At 34.3% G+C, this 27,085-nt stretch overlaps 1 protein-coding gene across 2 annotated transcripts in view; it reads left to right on the top strand.

Annotated features, from left to right (window-relative positions):
- The window catches only part of LOC110030100 (putative CCA tRNA nucleotidyltransferase 2), a 60,672-nt gene extending 45,035 nt beyond the window's left edge, over nt 1-15,637 (top strand). The window contains exons 14-16 of one of the 2 annotated variants that reach the window (XR_002294618.1): nt 14,235-14,332; nt 14,670-14,834; nt 15,600-15,637. Coding sequence is in view for 1 of the 2 variants with exons in the window: in XM_020732666.1 (XP_020588325.1) it covers nt 14,235-14,332; nt 14,670-14,783 (212 nt within the window). In the remaining variant the exon portion in view is untranslated. Of the gene's footprint in view, nt 1-14,234; nt 14,333-14,669; nt 15,000-15,599 lie in introns of those variants that run through there. The other variant, XM_020732666.1, reaches the window with a different exon arrangement.
- Nucleotides 15,638-27,085: the final 11,448 nt, after the last annotated feature.

The following is a 27,085-nucleotide window of genomic DNA, read 5'->3' as shown; positions in this document are numbered from 1 at the left end:
TCAGGGCTATTGCTCAAGGATTATGTGAATTACTGTGGCTGAGAATCATCTTGGATGATTTAAGAATCCCATGGGAGAGTCCTATGAGCTCTACTGTGACAACAAGTCTGCCATTAATATAGCTCATAATCCTATACAACATGATAGGACAAAGCATATTGAGATTGATAGACATTTTATCAAAGAAAAACTGGAGGAAGGATTAGTGTGTATGTCCTATGTTCCATTAGAAAGAGAATTAGCCGATGTTCTAACAAAGGGGCTGAACAGTTCAAGTTTTCATGATCTTGTATCCAAGCTGTGAATAGAAGTCATCTATTCTCAGCTTGAGGGGGGGTGTCGAGATGTGACTGAGATGGAAATAAAGTTGTGAGAAATTAAGGAAATTAGAATTAATTGGTAAATCCCTTAAATTAAGGAAATTAGAATAAATTTGTAATCCCTTAAATTAAGGGAATTAGTTAAATAGTTTCCTAGTTTTTCTCATTTTAATCTCCTATATAATACCTTGTATGATCAATTTAAAGTACAAGGCGAAATACAAATTATTTCTTTGATTTTCCACATGTTCTTTTTTTTTTTTTTGGCATTTTTTTTTAATTTTATATTGTGGTTGGGGATAATTTAAGTGGCATTCCGTCTAGTTATGACTTGGCTTTTATTGTACCAATCATCAAGAAAATAGCTTGAAATACTCATTGGGATTTGAAAGGGCATTATGATAAGAATGATTTTTTTTTTCCTTGATATTATGATAAATTAACCCATCCTAGGGGAAAAGTTAAGGTATCTTGTTTAATTTATTGTGGGCAGTACAGATTTTTGTAAAAACCCTCTAGTTATGGTGGGTGTAATCAAATCTAACATAAGGGTATGAATGTTGGATTTAGGGTTGAAACCCTGGTAGGTTACCATCTTAGGTTTAATCATAATTTCTTGAACTACTTGGATGCTTTCATTGGTTTGCATTGTTGAGGCTTTTAAATTGCTGAAGCTTTGGAAAGCTGGCTTGATCACTATGTGTGATTAGTGTGTGCCTACCCACACAATCATCCTTTGGCTTATTGATGAGGAAGGTTGTTAACTGCTTTGAAAGTATGACCATTGATTCCCCTGCTTGGTCCTGGTTAGTGAACTGATTTTCATTTGATTTTTTAATATAGCTTGCTGAGGCTGCGCAAGCATCAACATTCTTCCTACACAGATTTTAAAGCTTTTTTATCGGACAAAATTGTTAATCTTCAAGGGCCTTAAGTTTTTTGAGTTTGAACTTTTAATTTGTATATAAATATTAATTCTCTCAGTTATATTCTTATAATAATTTCATCCTACATCAATCCATCAATCTAGGATTAAAAGGCCATGCACTTTTTATTTTGATATGTAGATTGTTGTGTTCCATGCTTAGTCAACCTTGTTATTTATTCATAGAATATGGCTCGGAAGATTGTCAGCATTAATTGCTTTGACTTAAACTGATTACTTAACTAGGATCCAATTGAGAAGAATTTATATATATGGATTTTGCATGTACTCAGATACTATTGTATTATAGATCTTGTTAATTCCACCCTTGTATGTGCAAGATCATTCTTGAAGATTTGAGCGTACATGGGATCAGCTAGCTCTTACAACCCTGCCTTATATATAGGTAGGGCGGCCTACTTAATTTTTCTTTAATGAATTGTTATTAGAAAAGGCTTATAGGCCATATGCAGTTTTTGTTTTCAAAATATTTTAGAAATATTTAATCAAATATCTTTTAAATACATGCATTTAAAAATTTAGAGTAATCAGAATGTATGAATTTAATAAATGCAAACCAAAACCTATGAAATGAAATCAGTGCGGGTGGGCGTGATGATGGAGGTGGTATAGTGGTGACGCTGGTCGAAGGGAAAGTGGTGGTATTGGATGGCAACGACAATGGCTGAGAGTACTTTGGGCTCGGTTGAGGTGTGTAAGCACTGCTTGTGGGCATAATGTTCGTTTTTGAAATATGTTAGTTTAAGTGATATCCTAACATAATCGAAACATAAGTTTTGGGGTATTTTCAAAAACCTTAAAATTTTATTTTATATTTTTTTTCTTTACCTTCAAACATGAAAAAAAATTAGAATAGGGAAATTAGAATGCATTACCATATCAATGTGGCTGACTAAATTAACTTTTAGTGAGAAGTATACTAATAATTAATATTTTATCTCTTAGGCAAGCGTTGACAAGTGTATATTTTGCGTGTAGAGATTCGAATTTGAAATTCTAGACTTGTATCCTTGTAGAGAGGTTGGTCTTTTTTAGTTTTCTTTTTTTTTCAAAAATTATGTATTTTTATTGGAAGGCTTTAGGCAAATGCACGTCAAGATTTGAATTCAATTATTTGATCTCTAGTTCGGTATTCATAATCATTTTTTTATCACATGAAGAGTTGGTTGGTATGCATATATTATAGACTCCTCTATTTAGCACATTTAGGATTAGGCCTAAAGATTTGGACATACTATCATGCCTATAGGAAGGTGTTGACCTTACTTTTGGTTGAGGTCTAGTTTCTTCTTTAAAAATCTAGGATCTAGCCATAGGACTTTCCTGTCGATTATTTCTAGAGGATTAGTGATGGAACCTCACCAATAGAAATTTTAAACTTTTCTTTGCTCATCTTGAAATTCCACATGTTGGTTGTAACCGTAACCTTTAGCACTTTGTAGGTGGAGTCAATATGGGGTAGCTTAGAGGAGTCCCTATAGGACTGTTTGGCCTTAGGGATAACCCTGGGTGGTGTGGTTTTGGTCAATCCTACACACACACACTTGCACCTGCACTCACAACCTAAATCCTAAACCAAGCATACCTAGCTTGATCTCCTAATTTATTGGAAACTCATGTGGATGATCCCCTGAACCATTAGCCCTGGGCTAGGATTTAGCTAAAACCAACATATGAAGGATCCATAATGGGATTTCCCTTGGTCTCATGACTCAAATAGGGCGACCTCATGATTAACATCCTCAATCAATCTCAATTTTGCCAAAATTCCCAAAATACCCTAAAATCACCCAAAATTACCAAAATACCCTCAATACCCCAAAATTTTCAAAAAGTTCCCAAAATCTTCAAAATCACTTCAAATTTTCCCAAAATCAATTTGAACCATTTCATTGAGCCGAATTTGACCAAATTGACCAATTTTGACCAAAATCTCCAAATTGCCCTTAAGGGCCCAAATTCTCCAATTCACTCCCAATTTCCACCAATTTGATTGCAATCTCCCCCAATTCCAATTCCAAACTCAAATTCATGTCCCGATCCAATTGAAACCAAATTCAAGCCGAATTGAATCTAATTTCAAGTCCAATTTCAATCTCAATCCAAAATCTCTGATTTTAGCCATACCCTTAAATTCCCCAAATTGAATCCCATGATCAAATCAATTTCACCAAATTCGGACTCTAAAATCTTCTTAACATTTCCCCAAATCAGTTTGAACAATCAATTGACCTAAATTTGAACTCAAAGCTCACCCAAATCCAACTTGAGCCAAACCAAATGTGCACTAAAGCCCAAATTCCATCAAATTGACTCCCCAAATCAATTCAAAATCACTTAATTTTTTTTCCAAACTTCTAATGACAATTATCCAAGTCAAATTGACCAATCAATTGAGCCAAATTCAAAGTCTAGCCAAACTCAAACTCAAATCCAAGCCCATGACATGATTTTGAACTCAAGTTATGCATGTAACCAAACCTAGTCAAATTAATCAACCCAAGCCTACCACAACCAACATTTGGACCCTAGAGAGCAGGCTAAACCCACCTAGCCCACCCTACATGAGCCATGGACCAAAGGTCCCTTGATTTAGGGGATCTCTTCCCATATTTGTTTAAATCTAAGATATCTTTGTCATCAGCCTTAACTATTCAGATTTAAAGATCATTAATCCTCTCCTGGCTCACCTGACTCCTCTGGCCACCAACCTTGGCCCTGCCGGCCGGCCTACTTGTCGGAAAAACACAAAAACCAAGAGCCACCCCCTGGCTTAAAACTCCAAATTTGAACTTCCTGAGTTGGCTCATTCCAATTGGTAACTTGTGTCACTCAGCCCTACACCTAAGCAACTCTTTGCACCCACTGGCTAACCAGGTGGTCTCTCATTCCCCCTCTATTTAAACTCCCCCTCCCACGGCCAAAAAAAAAAGAGATCATCCAATTCCTTAGGGAAACTCTGTCAAATTGTTTCCAGAGATCCTCCAAGACCTCCTAAGCCCATTCCAACCATCTTCCAGCCATTCATTCCACTGTTTGAGCTGAATTTCTGAGCTCAAACCCAGGGCAGATTTTGTTCATTTCCCAAAACTCCACAAAGCTTCAAATTAAACCTTCCAAAATTTTCTCAAACTAAACGAGAAGGTTCGCCATCAAAATCTCTCTGTTAAGTCCTCCAACCCACTCCTAGACCAAGGCCGCACCACCTGTTGGTCCAACTCATACTTAAACCATTCACCAGAGAAAAAGAATACATTCAAGAGGTTCGCCAGACTCCACTGAAGCTTTCACAAGCATCTGATTGAGGCATCCCCTCTCAGACAAAGGTATAGCTCACTAACCCTAATTTTGAGTTTGGTTTCACCGATATGTTAAAGGAATTTGTATTTCATAGTATTGTAATCGTATAGATGTGTTTGTCTTCAGTGGATGTTGAGTAGATGAATAGATGAATGTGTAGGAACAAACCCGAAGCGATTTGGTTGAGTCTAAGCCGAGATCTTAGGGTTTGAAGTCATGCGGTTCTCGGGTTAGGTTAATCGGGGACGATGACCCACAGCCGTCCGATCGCGCTTGTATCGGACAGATGGTCCAGATGGCGTCAGACGAGACGATGGGGCGAGAACCGCGGGCTGACGAGGCGACCACGTGGATGGCGGCGTCGAATAGAGGAGCATCACGCGGAGCTTCGACTGGTACGAGGATCCAGTCAGCGCTACGCGTTTAAATAGAAAATTAGGGATTTTTGAATTATTTTAATTCCAGATCTTAGAAAATTCATATATTTGCATAGAAAATTTATAAAAATAAAATAAAAATACATTGTTGCTCAGTGAACAGAAGAGATTAATGTGGAATAAAAATAAAAATTACTTGGTGTCTCTGATTTTTAATTAATTAAATAGACTTTGCAATGTTTTAATTTTAATTGTGTATTAATCATCATGGCTTAGGATTTTAAGGGTTTGTTCCTCATGACAGTAGAGGTATTTTGTGATTTTTCTAAAGTCAGAAAGCACCTCAATACATGTAACCCTAATTTCTAAGTTTAGATTGTTATTTTGCTTAAAAGAATTATATAAATTAAAATATAAATCAGAAAATTATGGGACTTATTTTGATAGATTCATTATGGTCAGAGGACTTCTGAAAAAATTTAAATCAAACTTTAATACTTATGTAAATTACTGTAATTAATAGACACTAAAAATTCATAAAAATTTAAAATAAATTTAATATATTTCAAAAATTTGCAAAATCAATCCCACGCTGTAAATAACACTTATTTTACTTCACTTAAAAAATTTAAAATTTATTTGGTTAATTTTTATCACTATAATTGATTTTTCACGAAAATGACATTTTTGGCATTAAAATAATTAGGAAAAATAAAAATTATTTTTAAGTAAATGCTTTATTTTTAACCCTATTTTTGGAATTAAAAATAATTAAAAATAATTAAAATTTTCAAAAATACAAAAATAGTTCAAAATGTTCTTAATTGTTTCATGATCACTTGGGACGCATTAGAATATTTTTCCTAATTTTTCTAAGTTAAACATAAATTTTTAAAGGCTAAAAGTGTATTTTCTCTAACTTTTCATTAAAATAATTATAGTAAATAAATTAAAAATCACAAAAATGAAAAGTTTATTTCTCTAAGTTCTCTGGACTTATGACAATTTAATCAAAGTATAAAAAGTAATTTTTGTAATTAAAACATATATTTTTATTTAATTAAATCACTAAAATCAAGAAATAATTATAATAAAAAATATAATTTTAAAAATAATAAAATTTTGTCCAAGTGGTCCTCTGACCTAGGTGAACCTCCAATAATTTTCTAATGACAAAAAAATTTTACTTTGATTAATTATATAATTTAAAATTGAAAATCTTATTTTCTAAGTTAAAATAATCATTTAAATTAAATTAAATTTTGAAAAATCACATTTTTCTCCTCTGATATCTTAATTGACCCATGAGTGGGGTACTCTAAAAAATTTCAAAATCATTTGAATTATACTTAATAAGTTATGAAGTGGAAAGCCACAGGGGTAAAATGATAATTTTAGATTTTGGGTGTTTAATCAAAATTTATAATTAACTAAGGGAAAATCGATGATTTTTATGATAATGAACCTTTTTATGTTTGAAATATAATGGGTTAAAAAGATAGAAATCAATTTGCCACATTTGCATGATAAGGATAAAATTGTAATTTCTTAAATTATCAGGACTTAGAAGTCAGCTAAAATTAGATGATTCTAAAGTGATGGGCAAAATGATAATTTTAGATTTTGGGGCTTTAATCAAAATTTAGGATTAACTAAGAGAAAATATGTGGTTTTGATCATAATGAATCGTTTTGGATGTTTGAAATATAATGGGTTAAAAAGGCAGTAATCAATTTGCCACCTTTTCATGATAAAGATAAAATTGTAATTTCTTAAATTATTAGGACTTGGAAGTCAATTAAAATTGGATGATTCTTAAGTGATGGACTTAAGTTAGGAAGATAATAATTCATTAATTTGAAGCCCATAATTGATGATGATATGATCTTTTAATAAGAATGTATCTCACTTAAATTATAATTTTTTGGTAATTGCAAATTTAACCATTGAAAATTGTTAAGGGTTTGGTAGTGACCTAACCTAAGCTTGATATTTATACGTGATATTTATACGTGTTTAATCAGGTTTAGAAAAGATAAGATGATTGATAATTAACACCTCTAAACCACTACAAGCCCAACTTTGGTGTTGGGCACAAAATCTTTAATGACTTAGGCTTGTCCTAGGGCCATCCACCTACATAACACTTAAGTAAAATATCAATTGATTAAATGAGTACCCCACTCTTAGGATAATTAAAATGTCATGTTCACTGAGCATAAAGTGTATTAACCCATTGAACTTCAATCTAAAACTTGGGATGATCAATTGAACAATATAATAGGTTCAAATAAACTCGAAACACTTCCAAAGGAATTTAAAAGTTGTTAGGGATTGTTCCCCAAACACTTTTATAACCTTTTTGGATCTTTTGAAGGACAATTGAACTTATTATAATTTGTTCGAAAAATCATCCATTAAAATGTTTAGGGATTCACCGAGTTATGACTTAGGGTTTGGTAGCTACATCTTTATCTACCCTTGCAAATTATTTAAATTTCTGCAGAATTATATACATGTTGTAAATGATATATACATGTTGTGAAATCTAATCTTTCAGCGGGAGCAACGAGAAGATGACAAATACGCTTTTATAGTGTTATTTAATTTCTGTTATTTTACTTACTGCAATTTACTCTTGCGTCAAATATTATACATGTTTGGTTGTAAACCTTACTTTACCTGCAAAACAAAACACCTTTTCAAAATTAATCAACAATTTTCAAAATTAAATTAAAGTCTTTCAAAGGTAACCATAAATCCTTTGAAATACAACAATAACATAATACGTCTTTTTGAATTTCGGGAGTCCCTCGGATGAGGTAATCCACGGTTGCTAACGGGATCTCCCCGGTTTAAATGAGTCTAACAACTCGTTTATGCTAAATAAATTCAGAAGAAAATAGTGATACCGGAACGAGGGAACCGTGGGATCCTAATATGTGTCGCTCTAATCAATGTTAAACCCCCCTGATTGAACTTAAAACTTGTCATTTAAACTTGTTAAACCTTAGACTTTAGGACTGCTACTTTCATCGAGGAGCTTGGAACTAACTTTGTGGACCACCTTCTACAATAGCGATCTACAACGGCACGAGAATCTACAACAGTAATCTCCTTCTTTAGAATTAAACAACATAAGTCATAGTATTTCGAGGTTTTCCGCCTAGTGCGACATAAATCCTCAACTCATCTTTAGGTTTTTGCACAATCATACTCAAATACGACTCAAATACGACAAGTATTGGAATCCCACCATAGTATTTCGAGGTTTTCCGCTTAACATGTTGTCGTTTTCCACGACCTAAATCATCGCATCTTTCAGGCTATTTGTGTAACCGTCTCACACAAATCTAAGTTCTAACTAATAAAATCGGCAGGATGAAACATTCAATAATTTTCTCTCAAAATTGAAGTCAAATCTTAGGATAGCTTGGGAAGTCACCGAGGTTCTTCTCAGGATCCGTGACATCCCCAGTTTTTCTTCCTTTGGATTCCAAAATAAATGTTCTAGATTTGAGCATTTCCCATTTCACACTTCTTTGTCTGATTTTTGAAAAGTTTTATCCTTTGAAATTCTTGAAGACAATATTTTTTGATCTAAATCAAGAGTTTTCTTAAGTATTTTCGGTCATTTAAGATTCAATTGACTATAGGGGTTTGCCTCTATAGGGAGTTTTAAGAACTCAGGTAATATAAACCCTACCTAATTATTTATATTAGATAGGGGATTTTCTCGGTCGACATAAATGGTTTTTCGTAGACTAAAACGGATGTTATAAATTTTTTTGTTTATTTAATCGAGCACCATCAGCAAGTAGTGTATTTATTCTTTGAGGTAGATATATTTCTTGCGGTGTTGTGCTCGTTTATTTAAACTATTATCTATATGAGATCGGTTTAGTCTCGTATTTTCAAAATTAAAATATCACCTTTTTCAAAATTAAAAAAATGCTAGTTTTTCTAAAAATCAAATTTATATATATTATTAAATTAAATTAAAACCACACCTAAATCAAAATTTATAGCGGCCGATAGAAGGGTGACCCATTTGTGCTGTTATTATATCTTTTGTTATTTGACCACCATAATGATGCAGATCTTAACGCTTGGGCTCTTGACATGCTAAGGATTGGGTTTAAGCAACCATATTTTTTTCTCTAGAGTTGCACAATTTTTTGTCATTTTAGAATTGAACTTTTTATTTCTATTTTTGAGTAAAAATTGAGGCTAACAAATGTCAAAATGGGTACAAAATGGTTGGAAAATATTACAATATTTTTAAACTTTGTAACTTATTTTATTCTTTTGAAGTATCCCTTTTTTCAAAATATTTTCTTCATGTTATTTTTTTCTTCTTTATCTCTCAACTCCTTGTTCAATATTTCAAAATAATAAGAATATCTCACCCTCTCAGCTCGCTCGAGCATATTTGTGTAGAACGTAGTAATGAGTTTAAGCTTGAGGGTGAGTTCACATAGTTTTTGTGTTGTATAATTTTAGTTGACCTCATATCCATCTTTCAAATTCTTTGTATTCAAATTTTTGTACTTTTATTGGTAGCAAAACTACCATTGAAATAGTTGCGTAAGTTTTGGGGATTTCCCAAAATAATTTCATTTTTCTGAGTGTTGTTCTCGTTACTGTCTGGATGACCCCATGGTGGAAGAATTCACTCCTGAAATTGAAGGAGCGGTCTATGTCATTTTCATTTTTTAATTTTGAGTTGTGTTCTAGGAGGTGATACCAAAATTTCACTATTTGTAAGTCCATTTTTTGTGTCGTTTCTGTTCTTTCATGATTTCCTTAATGTTTTATGTTTTAAATTTGAACTTATATTTATCTTTTATCTCTAGTTTTCAATTTTTTGTTATATCATATTTGTGTTAATTTCTAATTCAACATTTTAAGATAGGTTAAAGTTAATGGCATTGCTCCTATGTATGGGGTCTCAGAAAGTGTGGAAGACATAGTCCACCAAATCAAGAAATATGTGAATAAGAAATCATAACTGTTGTTTTGCCCTCATCAAAAAAGATATTTGTATGGGTGATTGAAGCGCCCAGTGAGGCCTTCAGTGTCAAAAAAGAAAAGGCCCCAAGTTTCGACCTCACTATTCCTTCGCACCTATGTATGGGGTCTTGGAAAGTGTGCAAGACTTAGGGTCTGTTTGGGGCATCTTATGTGTTTCAGATAAGCAGCTTATTCTGAAACCTGGTCTGCGGGTCAATCACGAGGGTCGACCCGCTGCTTGCGTTTAGTATAAAAAACTCAAACGCGGTAGGCAGCGTTTTAAAAATGTGCATGTCAAACGGTTAGGCGGCGTTTTCAAAAGCGTCGCCGCACTTATAAGCTGCCCCGAAGGGGCCCTTAGTCCGAGACATCAAGTAATATGTGTATACGAAATCATAACTGATGTTTTGCCCTCATCAAAATTGAAGCGCCTAGTGAGGCCTTCAGTGCCAAGAAATGCTTGTATCACCATTTTACAGGAATCTTTTGTGGTGCCTACAGGTACTTTTGCAGGGTGGCATTGGTGGCGGCATTTTTCTGTGCTTTGCAGAGATCTGTTGATTATGAAATAGTGAAGGGAGAAGTTTTCTATTTAGAGACGATAGCAATGCTGTGTGCTGGCTGGAACACGGGGGGAGCGAGGGAGGGAGGGTGCATGATGGCCTTGTGGTATAGAAGCAGAAGAGAAACATAAAGCTATAGTTCTAGACTAAATCCAATTCAAACCAATTTTTCTTCACATCAATATATCCATGATAGGGTTGGTGTAGCTCCAGTGGCGGACAAGCAGGGCCGTGAATGATTTGATTTCGAGCCGATCCAGTGTTGGCTTGAAATCGGATCGAAAGGCAATATTTTGGATCGAAATCGAAAATCGGATTAAAACCCATCGATTACGTCCCGACTCAAATTACAAATGAGCCCGCTTGAATGTATTTTTTTGGCTCATGAGCTCGATTGATTCGGACCGAAAATGGATTGATTTGGCTCAATCACATTCGATCCGACTCGAATAAGGACTGATCCAGCTCATTAATGAATCAACTCGACTCGAAAAGTCCTGAAAAAAGGATTGAATCGACTCAAACCGTTTATTCAACTCAAAAATTAATTAAATTGAAAAATAAATTTAGTATAAGTGATACAAAGTAAACTTAGAGCTATGAAAATACACTCAAAATTGAAATGGAACCAATTTCTTTTATTTAGAATCCAACGAGCTTACAATTTACAAAACTTCCAGAAAAAAATAAATTCAAAAATGTTAGAATATGAATAGGAAAATGAAAATAAAGGATGATAATATCTGGATTCAATTTGCATCATTTGTAGCAATTTCACCCACACTCTCAGTAAGGGTTGCTGCTACATCAATTTGAGGCTCAATTGTAGAACTATCAGATTTACTTTGAGATCGACTAATCATTGCTTCTATAAAAATTTACAACATTAAGCTAATAAATTGCCAACAAATATATCATAATAAAAAAGAGTCATGGAGCTTACTAAAAAAAATTGCTTGCATTCAACAGACTGAATATCAATATTTCAATAATACAACTAAAACATATGGTGCAACCTTCTAATGTATAAGTTGATGAAGCATTCAACTAAAATTGCTTGCATTCAACTAAAACATAAGCTCGTAAGGCAACTAATCATTTCAGTGATAAAGCTTTCTTTCATGCCTTCTCATATTCATATGTGACCATCAATTGATGCGCATGCCACAAATAAACTTTCACTTCAATATATGTATCTTTTAATATCAGTAAATATGTCTTCTCATTCTAGATGCAAGGATGCATTTCATTGAGCATTTAAAACTAATAAAGTAAATCACCTCATATAATTTGTAAGCAAATCTTGATATAGCAAAATAATCTCAATAAAACGTACCACTCCATTCAAACGTATTCACACATGTAACACCTAAACTTTAATTGTTTACATTGTAAACAGGCCATTCATTTTACTTGTGCATGAAAAGATGTATTTCAACTTATAAGGTAATGAAGAATTTGGGTGGTATAAATGTAAAAAATTGAAGTTCAAGTTTTAGAAATGTAAATTGGTGGTATGTAAATCCCCCTTAAATTTAAATTTGTTGAAGGCTGCTATGACACGGTACACTAATGCTTAAAGTTTGTTGTAAATTTACAAAAAGTAACTCATCATATAAGCCAGTGAAGTGATTTATCCAAATTCATCTAATATACCCTTAAAACAAAAGTTGATGTGGCTAAGAAATTTCCTTGAACAATATCACGATTGATACTTCATATAATTCACACTTACGAAATTTAGTGCATTCTTCGTAGCATAATAGCTCTTGTAGCATAATAGCTTGTTCGTTACTTTCTATGACAATAAATCAAAAATTAAATGATTAATCCTTGGGTAAGAACTGAGAACAACATATCTTAAGAGAGAACACAAAAAATATTGTATATTGTGCCTTTTTTTGTGAAAAAAATGTTTTTCGGAATGCCTGTTTTACAATATCACAATTGAAAAATCAGCTCTCTGCTCATGGTTTGTCTGCCCATTAATCGTTAGAAAGAATGTGTTGCTTCATTTGCTCCACATCTTAAGAACTAAGAGCTACACATCATAAGTGAGAACACAGAAAAAACTTCATATATGTCAAAGAGAAACCAAAAAAGGTTGATCTATGTTGAAGAGAGAGACGCGAGATTAGCCGAGAGCGAGAGAGAGAAAGAGAGAGCGAAAATAAATTTCTCCTTTGCCACAGAGTAGAGACGAGAGAGGAAGAGACCGAAATGTCAGGGCTTCGAGCAGTGCTGAAATGGGAAATTGGAATATATAATACGGGTAAGGGCTTTGGTTATTCTACTTCGAGCATTCGATTAAATTATAAATTGATTACTGATCTGATCTCGATCCGAGCAGAGTAAGGATCACAATCGGATCGAAATAAATTCGATTTTTTTCATTTGGCTCGTAGCTCAGCTCAAATATTTTGAGCTGATTTCGATCCGAGCTAAATTTCGATTCAATTTTCGAGCAATTTACGATCTTCGAGCCAATTTCACAGCCCTACTGACAATATAAGATACAATCATCTTAGATAATTTGGGCACATTAAACGTCTACTATGTGATGATCCTATTAGGAGAGTAGATGTTTTAGATTCAACTTATGTTAAGAAAGCTTGAGGTGGACCTAAAGACTTGGGCATATTGTATAAAGAAGGATCTTAATCTATTAGAATTAAATGAAAATATGACACTCAATAAGATGTAATGGAGAAAAAAGATTCATGTAGCCGAACTCAGTTAGTGGGATAATGATTGTTGAATACAAATACTCAAAATCTTAATCAACTTGCAAACTAGGTTAATTAAGTTTGACCAAGTAAATTCAATGTCGATGAAAAGAATATTTTTGTTGATAAAAAAAGAGGAAATTTATCATTTTAAATGTTAACGAATGTTTGCAATTATAAAGGGCTTATCTCTCATTGGGGTTTTTTAGTTAAGAAAAAAAGGCAATTCATTAAAAGAGAATAACTTTTTTTCTTAGTTCATTTGTTTGACTATAGTAGGGTCGTAAATGAGTCGAGCTTGAGCGAGCTTGTTTGACTCATGTTTGGCTCATTTGAAAATATTTTGTTTGAAATTATCTCGTGTTCGAAATTACTCGTAAACGATGTGTTCTTGTTCGGATCAATTTACATATTTTTGTTTATGTTCGGCTTGAAATTGACTCGTTAAAATTAGTTTAAAAATAGATGTAGGGTGTTAGATTCGAACATGCACCATTCTTATGCAATAATAACTATATACAATCACATGACCACACAAGCTATAGTGATTTAAACTTAGATATAAATATATATAATATATTATTATGTAAATAATATATATAATTTTTTTATTTCGAGTTAAAACGAGTCAAACATGATCAACAATGGTTGTTTGTGTTTTTCTCATTTATAATTCGAGCTTAAAAATTTTTTTCGTGTTTAGCTCGTTAAATGAACGAATGATTCGAACACGAGCTACTTAACGAGTCGAACACGAGCTATTCACAAGCAAGCTTTTTTAATAGCTGTAGACTAGAGAGATAGAAATCATATTAAAAATAATAATAATATCTGTTGCCTTCTATCTATAATTAGCATGTAACTGGAATCAACATGAGATTTAAGCTCAGAAAGCCCCCTAAACATAATATGTTCTTATGGTTTTCTAAATTATTTTTATAGACAAGCAACCAAATAATCATCTGAAAGCTTTGTATTTGCCACTGCAGGCCTTGACAATGTATGGGAAGTGAAGCCTTTGCTTGATGGAAAGGCAATAATGGGTGTTTTACAGCTTAAAGGCGGAGGTCCCCTTATCCGAGAATGGGTAATTGATAAGATTTGAACTGTGAGAAGGAAAAAAAAAATAAAAAAAAAAGATTTACATATATATCACTCAATTCTTATGTATTTACATATCTAACATCTAAACTTTTTTTCTTACATGCATGCCCACCTTCCCTCTGCATGAAAAGATGTATTCACTTTTTAGAAGTTAAAATGGTGGTGTTTGATGTGAAATGGAAGATTTGGTTGGTATAAATGTAAAATGTAAAAGTTAGGTTTTAGATATGTAAATACATAAGAATTGGGATGTTCTGTATATAAATGCCCCAAAAAAACAAGATGCTGCTTTTTATAATCCCCCTCTTTTATTCTTTCAGCAACAGAGGATGATTAAATGGCAGCTCGCTCATCCTGATGCCACTGCAGAGGAAAGCCTTGAATGGATGCAGCAGTCTCAAGCAAAAAGAGCAAAACTTGACTGTTGTCCTTGAATTCTTTCTGCATCTAAAGCTTCCTCGCAAGGTTGGGCACTCATGGCCGAGGTTTGGAATTTATTAATTCTTGCCGAGATCTTTTATATTGTTCTCTGCACTAGTTCGATTTGGCCAATCATATATATCTAATTTATTACTTTGTGGTAACGATATCTCAGCAAAAGATTAAATGACATAAATTAGTTAAAAGAGGAAGGTTTTATTTATATCATACTATCAAAATTTAGTGTAGTTAAAACTTGATAATTTTTTTAAGAAAGAAATCTATGTTGCCGTGCCAATCACCCTCAAAATGTCGATGCATTTGTATTAGCGAGAGAGAGAGAGAGAGAGAGAGAGAGAGAGAGAGAGAGAGAGAGAGAGAGAGAGAGAGAGAGAGAGAGAGAGAGAGAGAGAGAGAGAGAGAGAGAGAGAGAGAATGCTTAATAATTATAAATGAATTGTATGTTATATTTGAGATTCTTGGAAGATATACATACATACATTACCACAGTCAAATGCTTATGTATGTATCTAACCGCTAAACTTCAATTTTCTTCATATAAGCCACCCTATGTATGCATGAGGCATATTCCACTTTTTCTTTTTAGGGTTAAAATGGTGGAACTTTTGATATGATATGAAGGATTTGGATGGTATAAACGTAAAAAAGCTAATTTTAGGTGTTAGATATGTAAATATATAGGAATTGTGTGGAATGTATATAAATGCCACTCAAGTCTTTTGTGTTAATTCAATATGTCAACATAATGAGGTTTTTTCTTCTTTCTGAAGTTCCAAGAGACTAGCATTTTTTTTTTCTCTTTGTTTTAGGTTTTTAGGGTCCGTTTGAGAGCGGCTACAGTTGTTTGAAGAAGCAGCTATGAAGCTGAAATTGTTATTTAAAAACTTGTATCGACTATTACAGATTTTTTTTCTTTTTCAAAATGTTAGACCATTGCTTTATGGCAGCAACCGCACTTTGTTTGGTTAAGTTGTAAAACACAACTTTTGCACCATAATTTTTAGGAAAAACAAATAAAATGTGGTTTTGCCAAACACCATAAAATACGGTGCAGCACCACACCATTATCCCAAATACACTCTTAATCTACTGATAAAAGAGTTAAGTTTGTATGAATAAGCGACTCGTGGAAATCTACCTTTGTGTTGCATCTGTGACTCTTGGCCCCATAATAGAGAAGGAAATGTCAAAACATGGTTTAATTGATAAAAATTTTAGAGATTTACACACATACCAAGTAATTTCTTTGTATGTAAATGTCTAGCGCCTAAATTTCAATATCTATAGTTTTTTTTGGCCACTTAAACAATGTATGCAGTATCACTCTTTAAAAGTTTATACTAGTAATATATTGTGTTGTGAATGATTTGAGTGTTACAAATGTAAAAAACAAAGTTTGTTTTAAATATGTAAATACATGAGATCTGTGTGGCGATTTTTTAATGTCCTTTAGTTTAGGATGTTGACTGACTCGTTTTATTATTATTTCTATTGTTTATTTTTTTAGTATGGTGAATGTGAAGATATAAATTTGATGCATGCAAAACTTACATCGACATATTTTTTGAATATTTTTTCTTGGCTCGAGCGATCCAACTCTTGGCTGAGGAAGTGCCTGAAATTCAACCCCTTTACGGTCCGTTTGGGGCAGCTTATTTGGTGTGGTGATGTTCTGAAAACGCACCTGTCCTGAAAACGCACATGGACTGTTTGGGAAAACTGCGTTTGGGCAGTTTATGTGTTTTGAAAACGCTGAAAGCAGCGTTTACACACTGGCAGCTTTTTGGTAGCGGTCTGGCTTTTCCCAAAAAATAAAAATTTATAATAGTCACTGCACCTAGCTTATCAATAGATTATTTTTAATCAACTTATTAACAGATTATTCAATAAGCTCCAGCTGCCCCCAAACAGACCCTTAATCTTAAGTTTTGGGCACGTTGTAGCTCTTACTCGAAATCTTGTCTGTATTATTCTATATTACTAAACGTTAATATCCTCTATTTTTTAATGAATGGTGTATTTCTCCACAATTAAATCTCACACTTAATAATGTGATGCATTGTTTATGGCTGGAATTAATCTTAAACTTTAAATTTTATTTTGTTAAAATATGTTTGAATTATCGCACCTTTAAAAATGCATCGCCGCTTAGTTCCTCGAGGATACAACATTTGAAAACTAAGATGTCTTAATTTTGTTAGATCGATATGATGTTGGAGTTCTATATAAATTTATTTATTTATTTATACATATCATTTCATGGATCTCGCAACTTCTAATACAAGTGGTAATAAAATTTCAATAAACAGAGTTATTTGTTAAGCGTTACATTGACATCAGAAGTTGTGCAAAGAACATAATGGTTTATGTAAGATTGAATTAACTTGCTCTCGCCTAATGTGGAGAAGCTGGCCTAATGTAAGGCTAACCAAATCAGTCGGTATAAATAGAACTTCGGACTTCATTCGTGTGGGACCGTCATTGCAGCCCTGATTAGGCTTCCAAAGGCTATATAAAAGGGAATGATTAGGTTTTGTCTGAAATGACCCATTGATTCGGAATGTCATGCATGATCGAAAGAAATTTCGCACAAGGCTTTATTAAAAATATCTGATCATGATTTCTTATTTTTAAGTTTGTTAGTAAATCTAAATTATCTAAATTAAGGCCTCAAGGTTAAAATATTCGAGGGGATTGTACATGCATTTCGCACATTTTTATGTATTTACACATCTAACACCCAAAGTCTAATATTTGTAGCACGTGTCCTGGATTGACGGTTTTTTTTATGCAATGTTAAAGATTTGAGTGATATGCATATTAATATGAATGTTTTGATTTTAGATAAATGTTAAGTGTGGAGCCCCTCCAATATATATATATATATATATGTATATCGAGATTTTTACCTATTCACGCTCCCGCTTCCGCTCTCCCGCCTCCCTTTAGAGAATTGGCGCTAACTGCTCCCTCCTTTGTCAGACGTGAAGTGAAGCGATCTTTGCTTCTTATGTTTGTTGTGAATCAGACAGCCCTCTCCCTCGCTATTCAAAAAATTATTCCATACGGACGGCGTATGCAGAAATGCATGCGTCGTCCGATCTCCACCGTTGATCAAACTAAAGTTGTATTTCGATGGACCCAATTTTTTTTATGAAAAAAAAAAGAAAATTGATGGAAGCTCTGATCAACGGTTGAGATCGAACGACGCATACATTTCTACATACGTCGTCTGTATGGAATAATTTTTCACGCTATTCAGTTGTTTCTTCGTTGGTGAAAAAGTTTCTACAAGAGAAAAGAAGATAACTGCTCTCTCTTGGTTCCTTCAGTGTGTGTGTGGTTCGAACAAGAGGAATTGCAAGCTTTCGCTCTCTTCGTGTTCTGCTGTAGGGTGGCTCACGGATCAAAGAAAGAAGGGTTTCTTCTTGGTGAATTATGGCAGAAGAGAAATTGGGTTTTTTTCTCTTGTACGTTTTTCTTTTTCTTCAGCGTATCTCGATGTAGAGAGAGAAAAGGAAGAAGTGAAAAAAAGAGTTCGCTCTTGTCATCGTCGAGGTGATTGACGACGATGTAAATTCTCAAGTAATAAAATCCTCTGCAACTCCATGGACGTAGGCAATTTGTCGAACCACGTAAATCTATGTGTTCTATTGTGTACTGTTTTCTTATGTGAATTTTCTCATTCAACCTTTTCGTTTCATCGTTGATCGTTCTTCTATTTTATATATATACCACAACAACTGGTATCAGTCATAGGCTACAAATGAAGTGAAGGTTTCAGGGATCGAGAAATTTGATGGCACGGATTTTTGTTATTGGATAATGCAGATAGAGAGCCACCTCTATGGGAAAAAACTTCATCTTCCGTTATTGGGGAAAAGACTTAAAAGGATGGATGAGGCTGAATGGAATCTATTAGATCGACAGATTTTGGGGGTTATTCGATTGACTCTATCGAGGTTCGTTGCACACAACTTCATTAAGGAAAGGACGACTGCAGATCTTATGACAGCCATGTCAGGTATGTATGAAAAGTCATCGACGAATAACAAAGTATATCTGATGAAGAAGTTATTCAATTTGATGATGACGGAAGGTATGTCTATTGTACAACACCTGAATGATTTCAATATTATCATAAATCAATTATCGTCTGTGGAAATTGAATTGAATGATGAGATACGTGCACTGATATTGTTGGCTTCATTAACAAATAGTTGGGAAGCTGTGAGGATGGCTGTCAGTAATTCTGCAGGTAAATCTAAACTGAAATGTGAAAATATTCATGATTTGTTTTTGGCTGAGATGCGCAGGAAAGATTCTAGCGAGATCTCAGGTTCTAGTTCAGCATTAAATGTTAATTTTAGAGGAGAGCACATGACAGTAACTCAAACAGGAGAAGATCAAAATCAAAGAACAAAAGTAGGAGAAAGTCAAGGCTTGTTAAACAAGTAACTTGCTGAAATTATGACAAAACTGGTCACATAAAGATGAACTGCAAGAATCCTAAGAAGAAAGAGAATGACGGTGCAAATGTGGCAACTGAAGTATCACCAGATACAATACTACTGGCAGTTCATAGTTCTGTTGATGACTAGATAATAGATTCAGGGGTGTCTTTCCATACAATTTTTCATTGGGAATTGATTCGAAATTATGTTACAGGTGACTTTGGGAAAGTATATCTAGCGGATAGAGAAGCTCTGAACATGCTAAGATATTGACATTGCACTTCCAAATAAAAACCAGTGAACTCTACAAAAGGTTAGACACATTTTTGAACTGAAGAACCTCATTTCTATTGGGTATTTGATGAGTGTGGACATTCAATAGTGTTCTCAGATAGCACCTGGAAGGTTACTAAAGGAGCACTGGTACTGGCTTGGGGTAAGAAAACAGGTATGTTGAATATGACTACTGATTTAATTAACAGCGTTGGTACTACTGTTGCAGATAGCACAACAGAGTTATGGCATTGCATACTTGGCCACATGAGTCAGAGAGGTATGAAAGAATTTCATTCCAGAGGTAAGCTGCCAGAACTGAAATCAGTTGATCTCAGCATGTTTGAGAGTTGCATTATGGGGAAACAGAGGAATGTCAGTTTCTTGAAAAGTGGCAAAAAGCCAAAGGCAGGAAAGCTGGATCTTGTACACAGATGTGTGGAGACCTTCCTTAGTAGCATCTCGTAGAGGCTCTTGTTACTACGTCACATTGATCAATGATCATAGCAGAAAGGTATGAGTTTATTTTTTGAAGCATAAATCGGATGTATTCATTGTGTTCAAGACTTTGAAGGCCATGGTTGAGGCAAAGACATGATTAAAGCTGAAATGTCTGAGGTCTGATAATGGTGGTGAGTACATTGATGGTGGGTTCAAGGAGCATTGTGCAGCGCAGAGCATCACAATGGATAAGACCATTCCAGGGACACCACAGCAAAATGGTGTTGCAGAGCGCATGAACAGGACCATTAATGAGCGGGCTAGAAGCATGAGATTGCACGTCGGACTACCACCTATTTTCTGGGCAGAAGCAATTAGCACTGCAGTTTATTTGATAAACAGGGGGCATCTGTTTCATTAAACTGTGAATTACCTAAGGAGGTTTGGAGTGGAAAAACGGTCAAATTTTCTCACCTAAAGACTTTTGGATGTCTTTATTATGTTTTCATTAATCTTGATGCTCGAAGTAAGCTTGAGGCTAAGTCAAAGAAGTGTTATTTCATTTGTTATGGAGATGAGGCATTTGGATATCGTTTTTGGGATGATCAGGGTTGGAAGATCATAAGGAGCAGGAACGTGATTGTCAATGAAAAGATTATGTACAAGGACAAACCCAGTACAGGGCATTTGGATATCGTTTTTGGGATGATCAGGGTTGAAAAGATCATAAGGATGTACAAGGACAAATCCAGTACAATTTCTGAAACAGCACTGCAAGAATCTAAGTTGGTAGGATTTGATGATTTACCAAAGGTCACAATGCAGGACAGAGATGCAGGTGACAAGGAGAGTGGGTCTGAGGCACCCATTCCTATTGTTCCACAGTCAATTTCAGAGCAGTCTACCCCTACAGTTGCAGTTCGCAAATCAGAAAGGGCTAGACGTTCTTCACAGCGTTACTCTCCAACTTTAAACTACATCTTGTTGACTAATGGTGGAGAACCTCAGAGTTATGAAGAAACCTTGCAAGATGAAATTTTGAGTAAGTGGGAACTTGTTATGAAAGATGAGATGGATTCTCTATTAGAATATCAGACTTGGGAGTTAGCATAACTTCCATCTGGGAAGAAGACATTACACAAAAAGTGGGTGTAATGGGTGAAGACTAAGCATGATGACAGCAAGAGGTACAAGACTAGACTTATGGTAAAGGGTTTTCAGCAGAAGGGTATTGATTATTCTGAGATTTTCTCTCCTGTGGCGAAGCTTACAACCATCAGAATGGTATTGTCTAAGGTGGCTACTGAAGATCTCTCCTTTGAGTAGTTAGATGTGAAGACAACCTTTCTTCATGGGGATCTTGAAGAAGACATCTACATGCATCAACCTGAAGGGTTCATGATATAGGGAAATGAAGAGTCAGTTTGAAGATTAAAGAAAAACTTGTATGGCCTGAAGCAAGCTCCTAGACATTGGTACAAGAAATTTGATAATTTCATGCACAGTGCGGGGTACAGCAGATGTCAGGCAAATCACCCTTGTTATGTCAGGGATTTTGACAATTCTTATATCATCCTACTGTTGTATGTGGATGATATGCTTATTACAGACTCTAGTATTGATGAGATCAAGAATTTGAAGGAGCAGATGCCAAAGCACTTTGCAATGAAGGATTTGAAAGCGATAAAGCAAATCCTTGGTATGAGAATTATCAGAGATAGAGTCAAAGGCATGTTGAGACTCTCTCAGACTGAGTATGTGAAAAAGGTACTTAGCAGGTTCAACATGGATAAGGCTAAACCAGTTGGCACACCCTTGAGAAGTCACTTCAGACTCAGCAAGAATCAGTCGCCCAAGTCAGAAGAGAAACAAGAACACATGAGTAAGGTTCATTATGTTTCAACTATTGGTTCACTTATATATGTTATGGTTTGCACCAGACCGGATATTGCCCATGCACTGGGAGTTGTTAGCAGATAAATGAGTAATCCAGGAAAAGAACATTGGGAAGCAGTGAAGTGGATCTTGAGGTACCTAAGAGGCTCTTCAGAAACTTGCTTATGTTTCTCAGGAAAGAGTTCAGAGGTACAGGGTTATGTTGATGTTGATCTAGTTGGAGACATTGATACTAGAAGAAGTACTACATGTTATATTTATACTTTTGGTGGCAATGCAATATCATGGGGCTCTAATCTACATAAGACAGTTTCGTTGTCTACTACATAAGTTGAGTATATAGTAGTGTCAGAGGCTGCAAAGGAGATGATATGGCTACAGAGCTTTTTGGAAGAATTGGGCAAGAAGAATCTGAAGGGCATTCTCTACAGTGATAGTCAGAGCGTCATATTCCTTACCAGGAATCCAGCATTTCAATCTAGGACTAAGCACATTCAGATCAGGTATCACTTCATACGGTCATTGTTGAATGACAAATAGTTGTTGCTTGAGAAAATTTGTGGAAGTCAGAACCCTGTTGATATGTTGACTAAAGGTGTTACTCTTGAGAAATTCAAGTTGTGTGCAGCTTCAGATGGTCTTCTAGTTTGAAGACATGTGTCTTGAGTTGCAGAGGTTGAGGATAGCACGTTTGAAGAAAATGACGACGCCGCCAGTGGAGGATATCCGTTTGAAGAAGAAAATGTTGTTGTTTGTGTATCAGTCTCCAAGTGGGAGATTTGTTGAGTGTGGAGCCTGTTCGAAAAAAAAAATTTCGCTATTTCTACCTGTTCCCGCTCCCGCTCTCTTCCGCCTCCCTTTCGCAAATTGGCTCTAACTGCTCCCGTCTTTGTCAGACGTGATGTGAAGTGATCTTTGCTTCTTATTTCTGTTGCGAACCGGACAGCCCTCTCCCCCCGCTGTTCAGTTTTTTTTCGCTGGTGAAAAAGTTTCTACGAGAGAAGGGAGGATAAGTGCTCTCTCTTGGTTCCTTCGGTGTGTGTGGTTCGAACAAGAGGAGGAATTGCAGGTTATCGCTCTCTTTGTGTTCTCCTGTAGGGTGGCTCATGGATCAAAGGAAGAAGGGTTTCTTCTTAGTGATTTGTGGCAGAAGAGAAATTGGGTTTTACCTCTAGTACGTTTTTCTTCTTCTTCGGTGTACCTCGGTGTAGAGAGAGAAAAGGAAGAAGTGAGAGAAAGTGTTTGCTCTTGTAATCGTCAAGGCAATTTACAACGGTGTAATTCATCAAGTAATAAAATTCTTTGCAACTCCGTAGACGTAGGCAATTTGTCGAATCACGTAAATCTGTGTGTTCCGCTGTGTAATGTTTTCTGGTGTGAATTTTTCGTTCAATTTTTTCGTTTATTTTTTCTGGTGTGAATTTTTCGTTCAATTTTTTCGTTTCTTTGTTGATCGTTCTTCTATTTTATATATATACCACAACAGTAAATACATGAGAATTATGTGGTATGCATATAGATGCCCCAATATATAAATATGAACTCTCGTTTTACTTCACGTGAAGCCGTTAAGGCCCACCACTTGCGAAAAGACAAGCGTAAAAAATTTAAATGTATTTACTGAAAAAAAGAGGATATTTATATGAGCACATCTTGAAAAAACTTTTGATATGTTGGCATTAAGAGGGATGAATATAAAAAGGGGAAAAATAATAATTTCAATTGGTTATGGATTACAGTTGATAATCTTTGCCAATAGATCAAAAGTATTTTTCTACTAGGAGGAGGGTTATAAAACATTAATTTATCCATAATAACTTAAAACAACTGTTTTACACTTTAAAATGGCACTCAAAGTACATTATTTAACCTACTACCAAAAAGCATTATATTGTCTTCTTAGAAAGTGTACTTCAATTAGGTTGTCTTTGACATCTATTCTAACAGCTATTCTTTAAAATTCTTCCAATATGTCAAAAAACAACAATAGCAAATGCATGATTGATAATAGTTAAAAGTATTTAATATCAAGATATTTTAACTTTTAAAATTATTCCTCTAGAGAAAGCTATCAGAAGGTAACTTGGACAAAAAACTTCTTAAAGAAATCTTGTATGAAAATCATAAATGACATTCAAGACAAAATTGTTGAGAATTCATTGAAGAAAGATGTTGTGGAGAATATGAAATCTCTTGCAATCTATGACAATTATTAAATATAACAATTTTATGAGCCTTTATACTCAACAATATACTTGTGTGTCATCTTCTTCTCATATAACGAATACTTTCTCTTACCTAATTGCACAATGTTTATAAGTCATAAGATCGAACAACTTCAATTTTATTGTTTATATCAGCCAATTTTTTGAAAATAAAATTTTAATTTTAAATTTAAAATATAATGTAATTTTGATTTTGAAAATAATACTTTTTATTATGAAAAATAAAAAGACCAGATAGATTCATATATCTAATAATTTAAACAGTTAAGCACGATGCCACAAATGATATATCATCTCGAAAGATGAGTGTATTACTTGTTAGTAGTCTTAACTATTTAAACTTAAAAGTTTATGATTCTATTTTGGTCTGTGAATTTTATAGGAGACAAATTCTCATATCTTATATACAGAATAGACAGTTTAGATTAATCTGGGTTCTTAATTCCTTATAGAGGCAAGTCCATATAGTTAATTATATCGTAAGCAACCAAAGTCACATAAGAAACTCAATAAAGATAGGGGTTTCATCTTCAAGAATTCAACGTTTAGGTTTCCACGAATGCTAATAGGAAATTCAAATGTGAAAGGCTTAATGTGGAACAGTTATTTTCATAACTTAAAGGTGTGAAGAGTAGGAGATGTCGAAAATACTGAAGAAGTTTCAGTGACATCTCAAGCTAACATATGATTTGTCTTTACATCTTTGAAAGAGAAATTATATATAATGTTTCAGTCCTGTGAATTATTTAGACGTTCGAAACTTATGTCTACATGTCATATGCAAATAGCCCTAAAAATTGGAGAATTTATGTCGTATCGAACGACGACCTCAGAATCCTAAAAAGAGTTTAGGATATATCGTATGATATACAATCGTAAGAAGTCCCAAAAGATAATGCGAGGATTTACGTCATACCAGACGAACAACCTCGACGTCCTATGGATGTATGTTATGTAAGTCTATGGAAGTTCAATCGAAGCTTCTCTTGCTTTCTATTGTGTCTCGATCGATGTCTGAAGATGAATCATCACTTGACCGCGTCATTGTCTCGTTCCGAGAAGAGGGAAGATAGAAGACGGAATATATCTTAAATGACTTATTACAGATATTTAATGTGTTCCTGTAAAATTTGTTTTAAATTGGTGTTTGTTTTTGGCAAAAATAATTAAAGAAAATGGGGAATTTTATTTTATTTTGTTAAGAGAAATCGGTTAAGATCTTACAGTTCCGTCATCCCGACATCACTATTAATTTTGGATTTACTTAGCCTAAACTAGCTATTAAACTCATTTAGACTCGAGAATTTCGTTAATAATCGTAAGTTACCTCATCCGAGAGATTCTCGTAAATCCAAAAGAGTGAATTTTTATTATTGTGTTATATACGTTTTATATTTTTATCTTATTAAGTGGTTTTGAAAAGATCTCACCGATGCTAAGTCTGATGACGTCTATTTTGTTCGCCTCGGAGTAGATTCACGGTGATCCAATGTCTCGACAATAATCGGGTTTACCTCGCAAAGACGCACAAGGAAATTGGTATGAGAAGCAGTTTATCATGAGATCACAAAAATATATGTATGAATATGCGTAGTATTGAAAAACATGCAAACGATCAAATGTCTTAATTATGCATATCATTTAATTTCAATGCATTTGCACGTCTAACACTTAAGCTTCATTCACATATATAACACTCAATTCATATCTACCTAAACTTTCATATTCACACATATAGTATTCAAATCTTTGAGATCATATCAAAAGTAACGCTAATAGCAACATATATATATATATATATATATATATATATATGTTAGGTGAAATATATTTTCCATGCATAGGTATCAAAATGTTGTGCACGTGAATATAAAACTTTAGATATGAGACGTATGAGTACATAAGAATTGTGTGCTAGGTTTGTAAATTTCTCAAGCCTTAAATGGCAACTGATGTAGCAGATTAATAAAGAATGAGAGTACAAGACTCCCATGTGCAGTTGCGCATTAGATGTCCCAACAATCTCATTTAAATACATAACAATAAAAGTGCAGCCATCACCGTCTATTCAGGGCCAAATTTTTCTATCTGATCACCGTAAGTGCGGACAACGGACGAGATGCAACGCCGACAACGGACGAGATGTGCATATCTCAACAACGGACGAGATATGCACATCTCGTCCGTTGTCCTCACATACGATGTCCAGACAGGAAGAATGCTTCTATTCAGGAGTGAGGTGCACCTCATCTACATGCTTCGAGAAGCAAAGTATCATGTACTTGAATATGGAAGTTTAAGGATCGGATGGTAAATGCAACAGGGTTCAAGGATCTGTACATTCATTCTATGTGGAAATATATTAGGATTTGAAGATCTATATACGCATTTTTTTTTTAATTTTAAGAGTTATGTATCTACAAACTTGAGAATTTGATGAATCTGCATGTTTTTTTCTAATTATGTGTTATAAATTTAGAATATATTAAAATTTAAACAAACAACATGCTTAATCATAGTTTAGGTATTATATAGGCAAGCATTTAAGATTTATAGATACATATGTTCGTGTCTTTTAATTTAAGAGTTTAAGTACATAGAAACATAACGATTCAAAGATTCAGAAACTTCTTTCTTTTGTTTTAGGAGTTGTGTATGTAAATATTTAAAGACTAGGAAATTTTGTAACTTCATATTTTAGGGTCTGTTTGGGGCAACTGTAGCTTATTGAATAATTTGCTGATAAACTGATTAAAAATAATCTGCTGATGAACTAGATGCGGTGTATATTACAAAATTTTACCAAAAAGCCACCGGTGTGAAAACACTGTTTTCAGCGTTGTGAAAATGCATAAGCTGTCAAAATGCAGCAAAATGCAGTTTACCCAAATAAATAGACAAAGTGCGTTTTCAAAACGCCACCACACCAAATAAACTGCCTCAAACGGGCCCTTAGTTCAGGTGTTATATATAAATTGAGTTTTGAAAATCTGTGGACTCATTTCG

This window comes from Phalaenopsis equestris, unplaced genomic scaffold, assembly GCF_001263595.1.
Source record: "Phalaenopsis equestris unplaced genomic scaffold, ASM126359v1 Scaffold000655, whole genome shotgun sequence".
Classification (NCBI taxonomy): domain Eukaryota; kingdom Viridiplantae; phylum Streptophyta; class Magnoliopsida; order Asparagales; family Orchidaceae; genus Phalaenopsis; species Phalaenopsis equestris.
The sequence above is the reverse complement of the archived record's forward strand: the minus strand, read 5'-3'. Positions and strand labels throughout refer to the sequence as shown.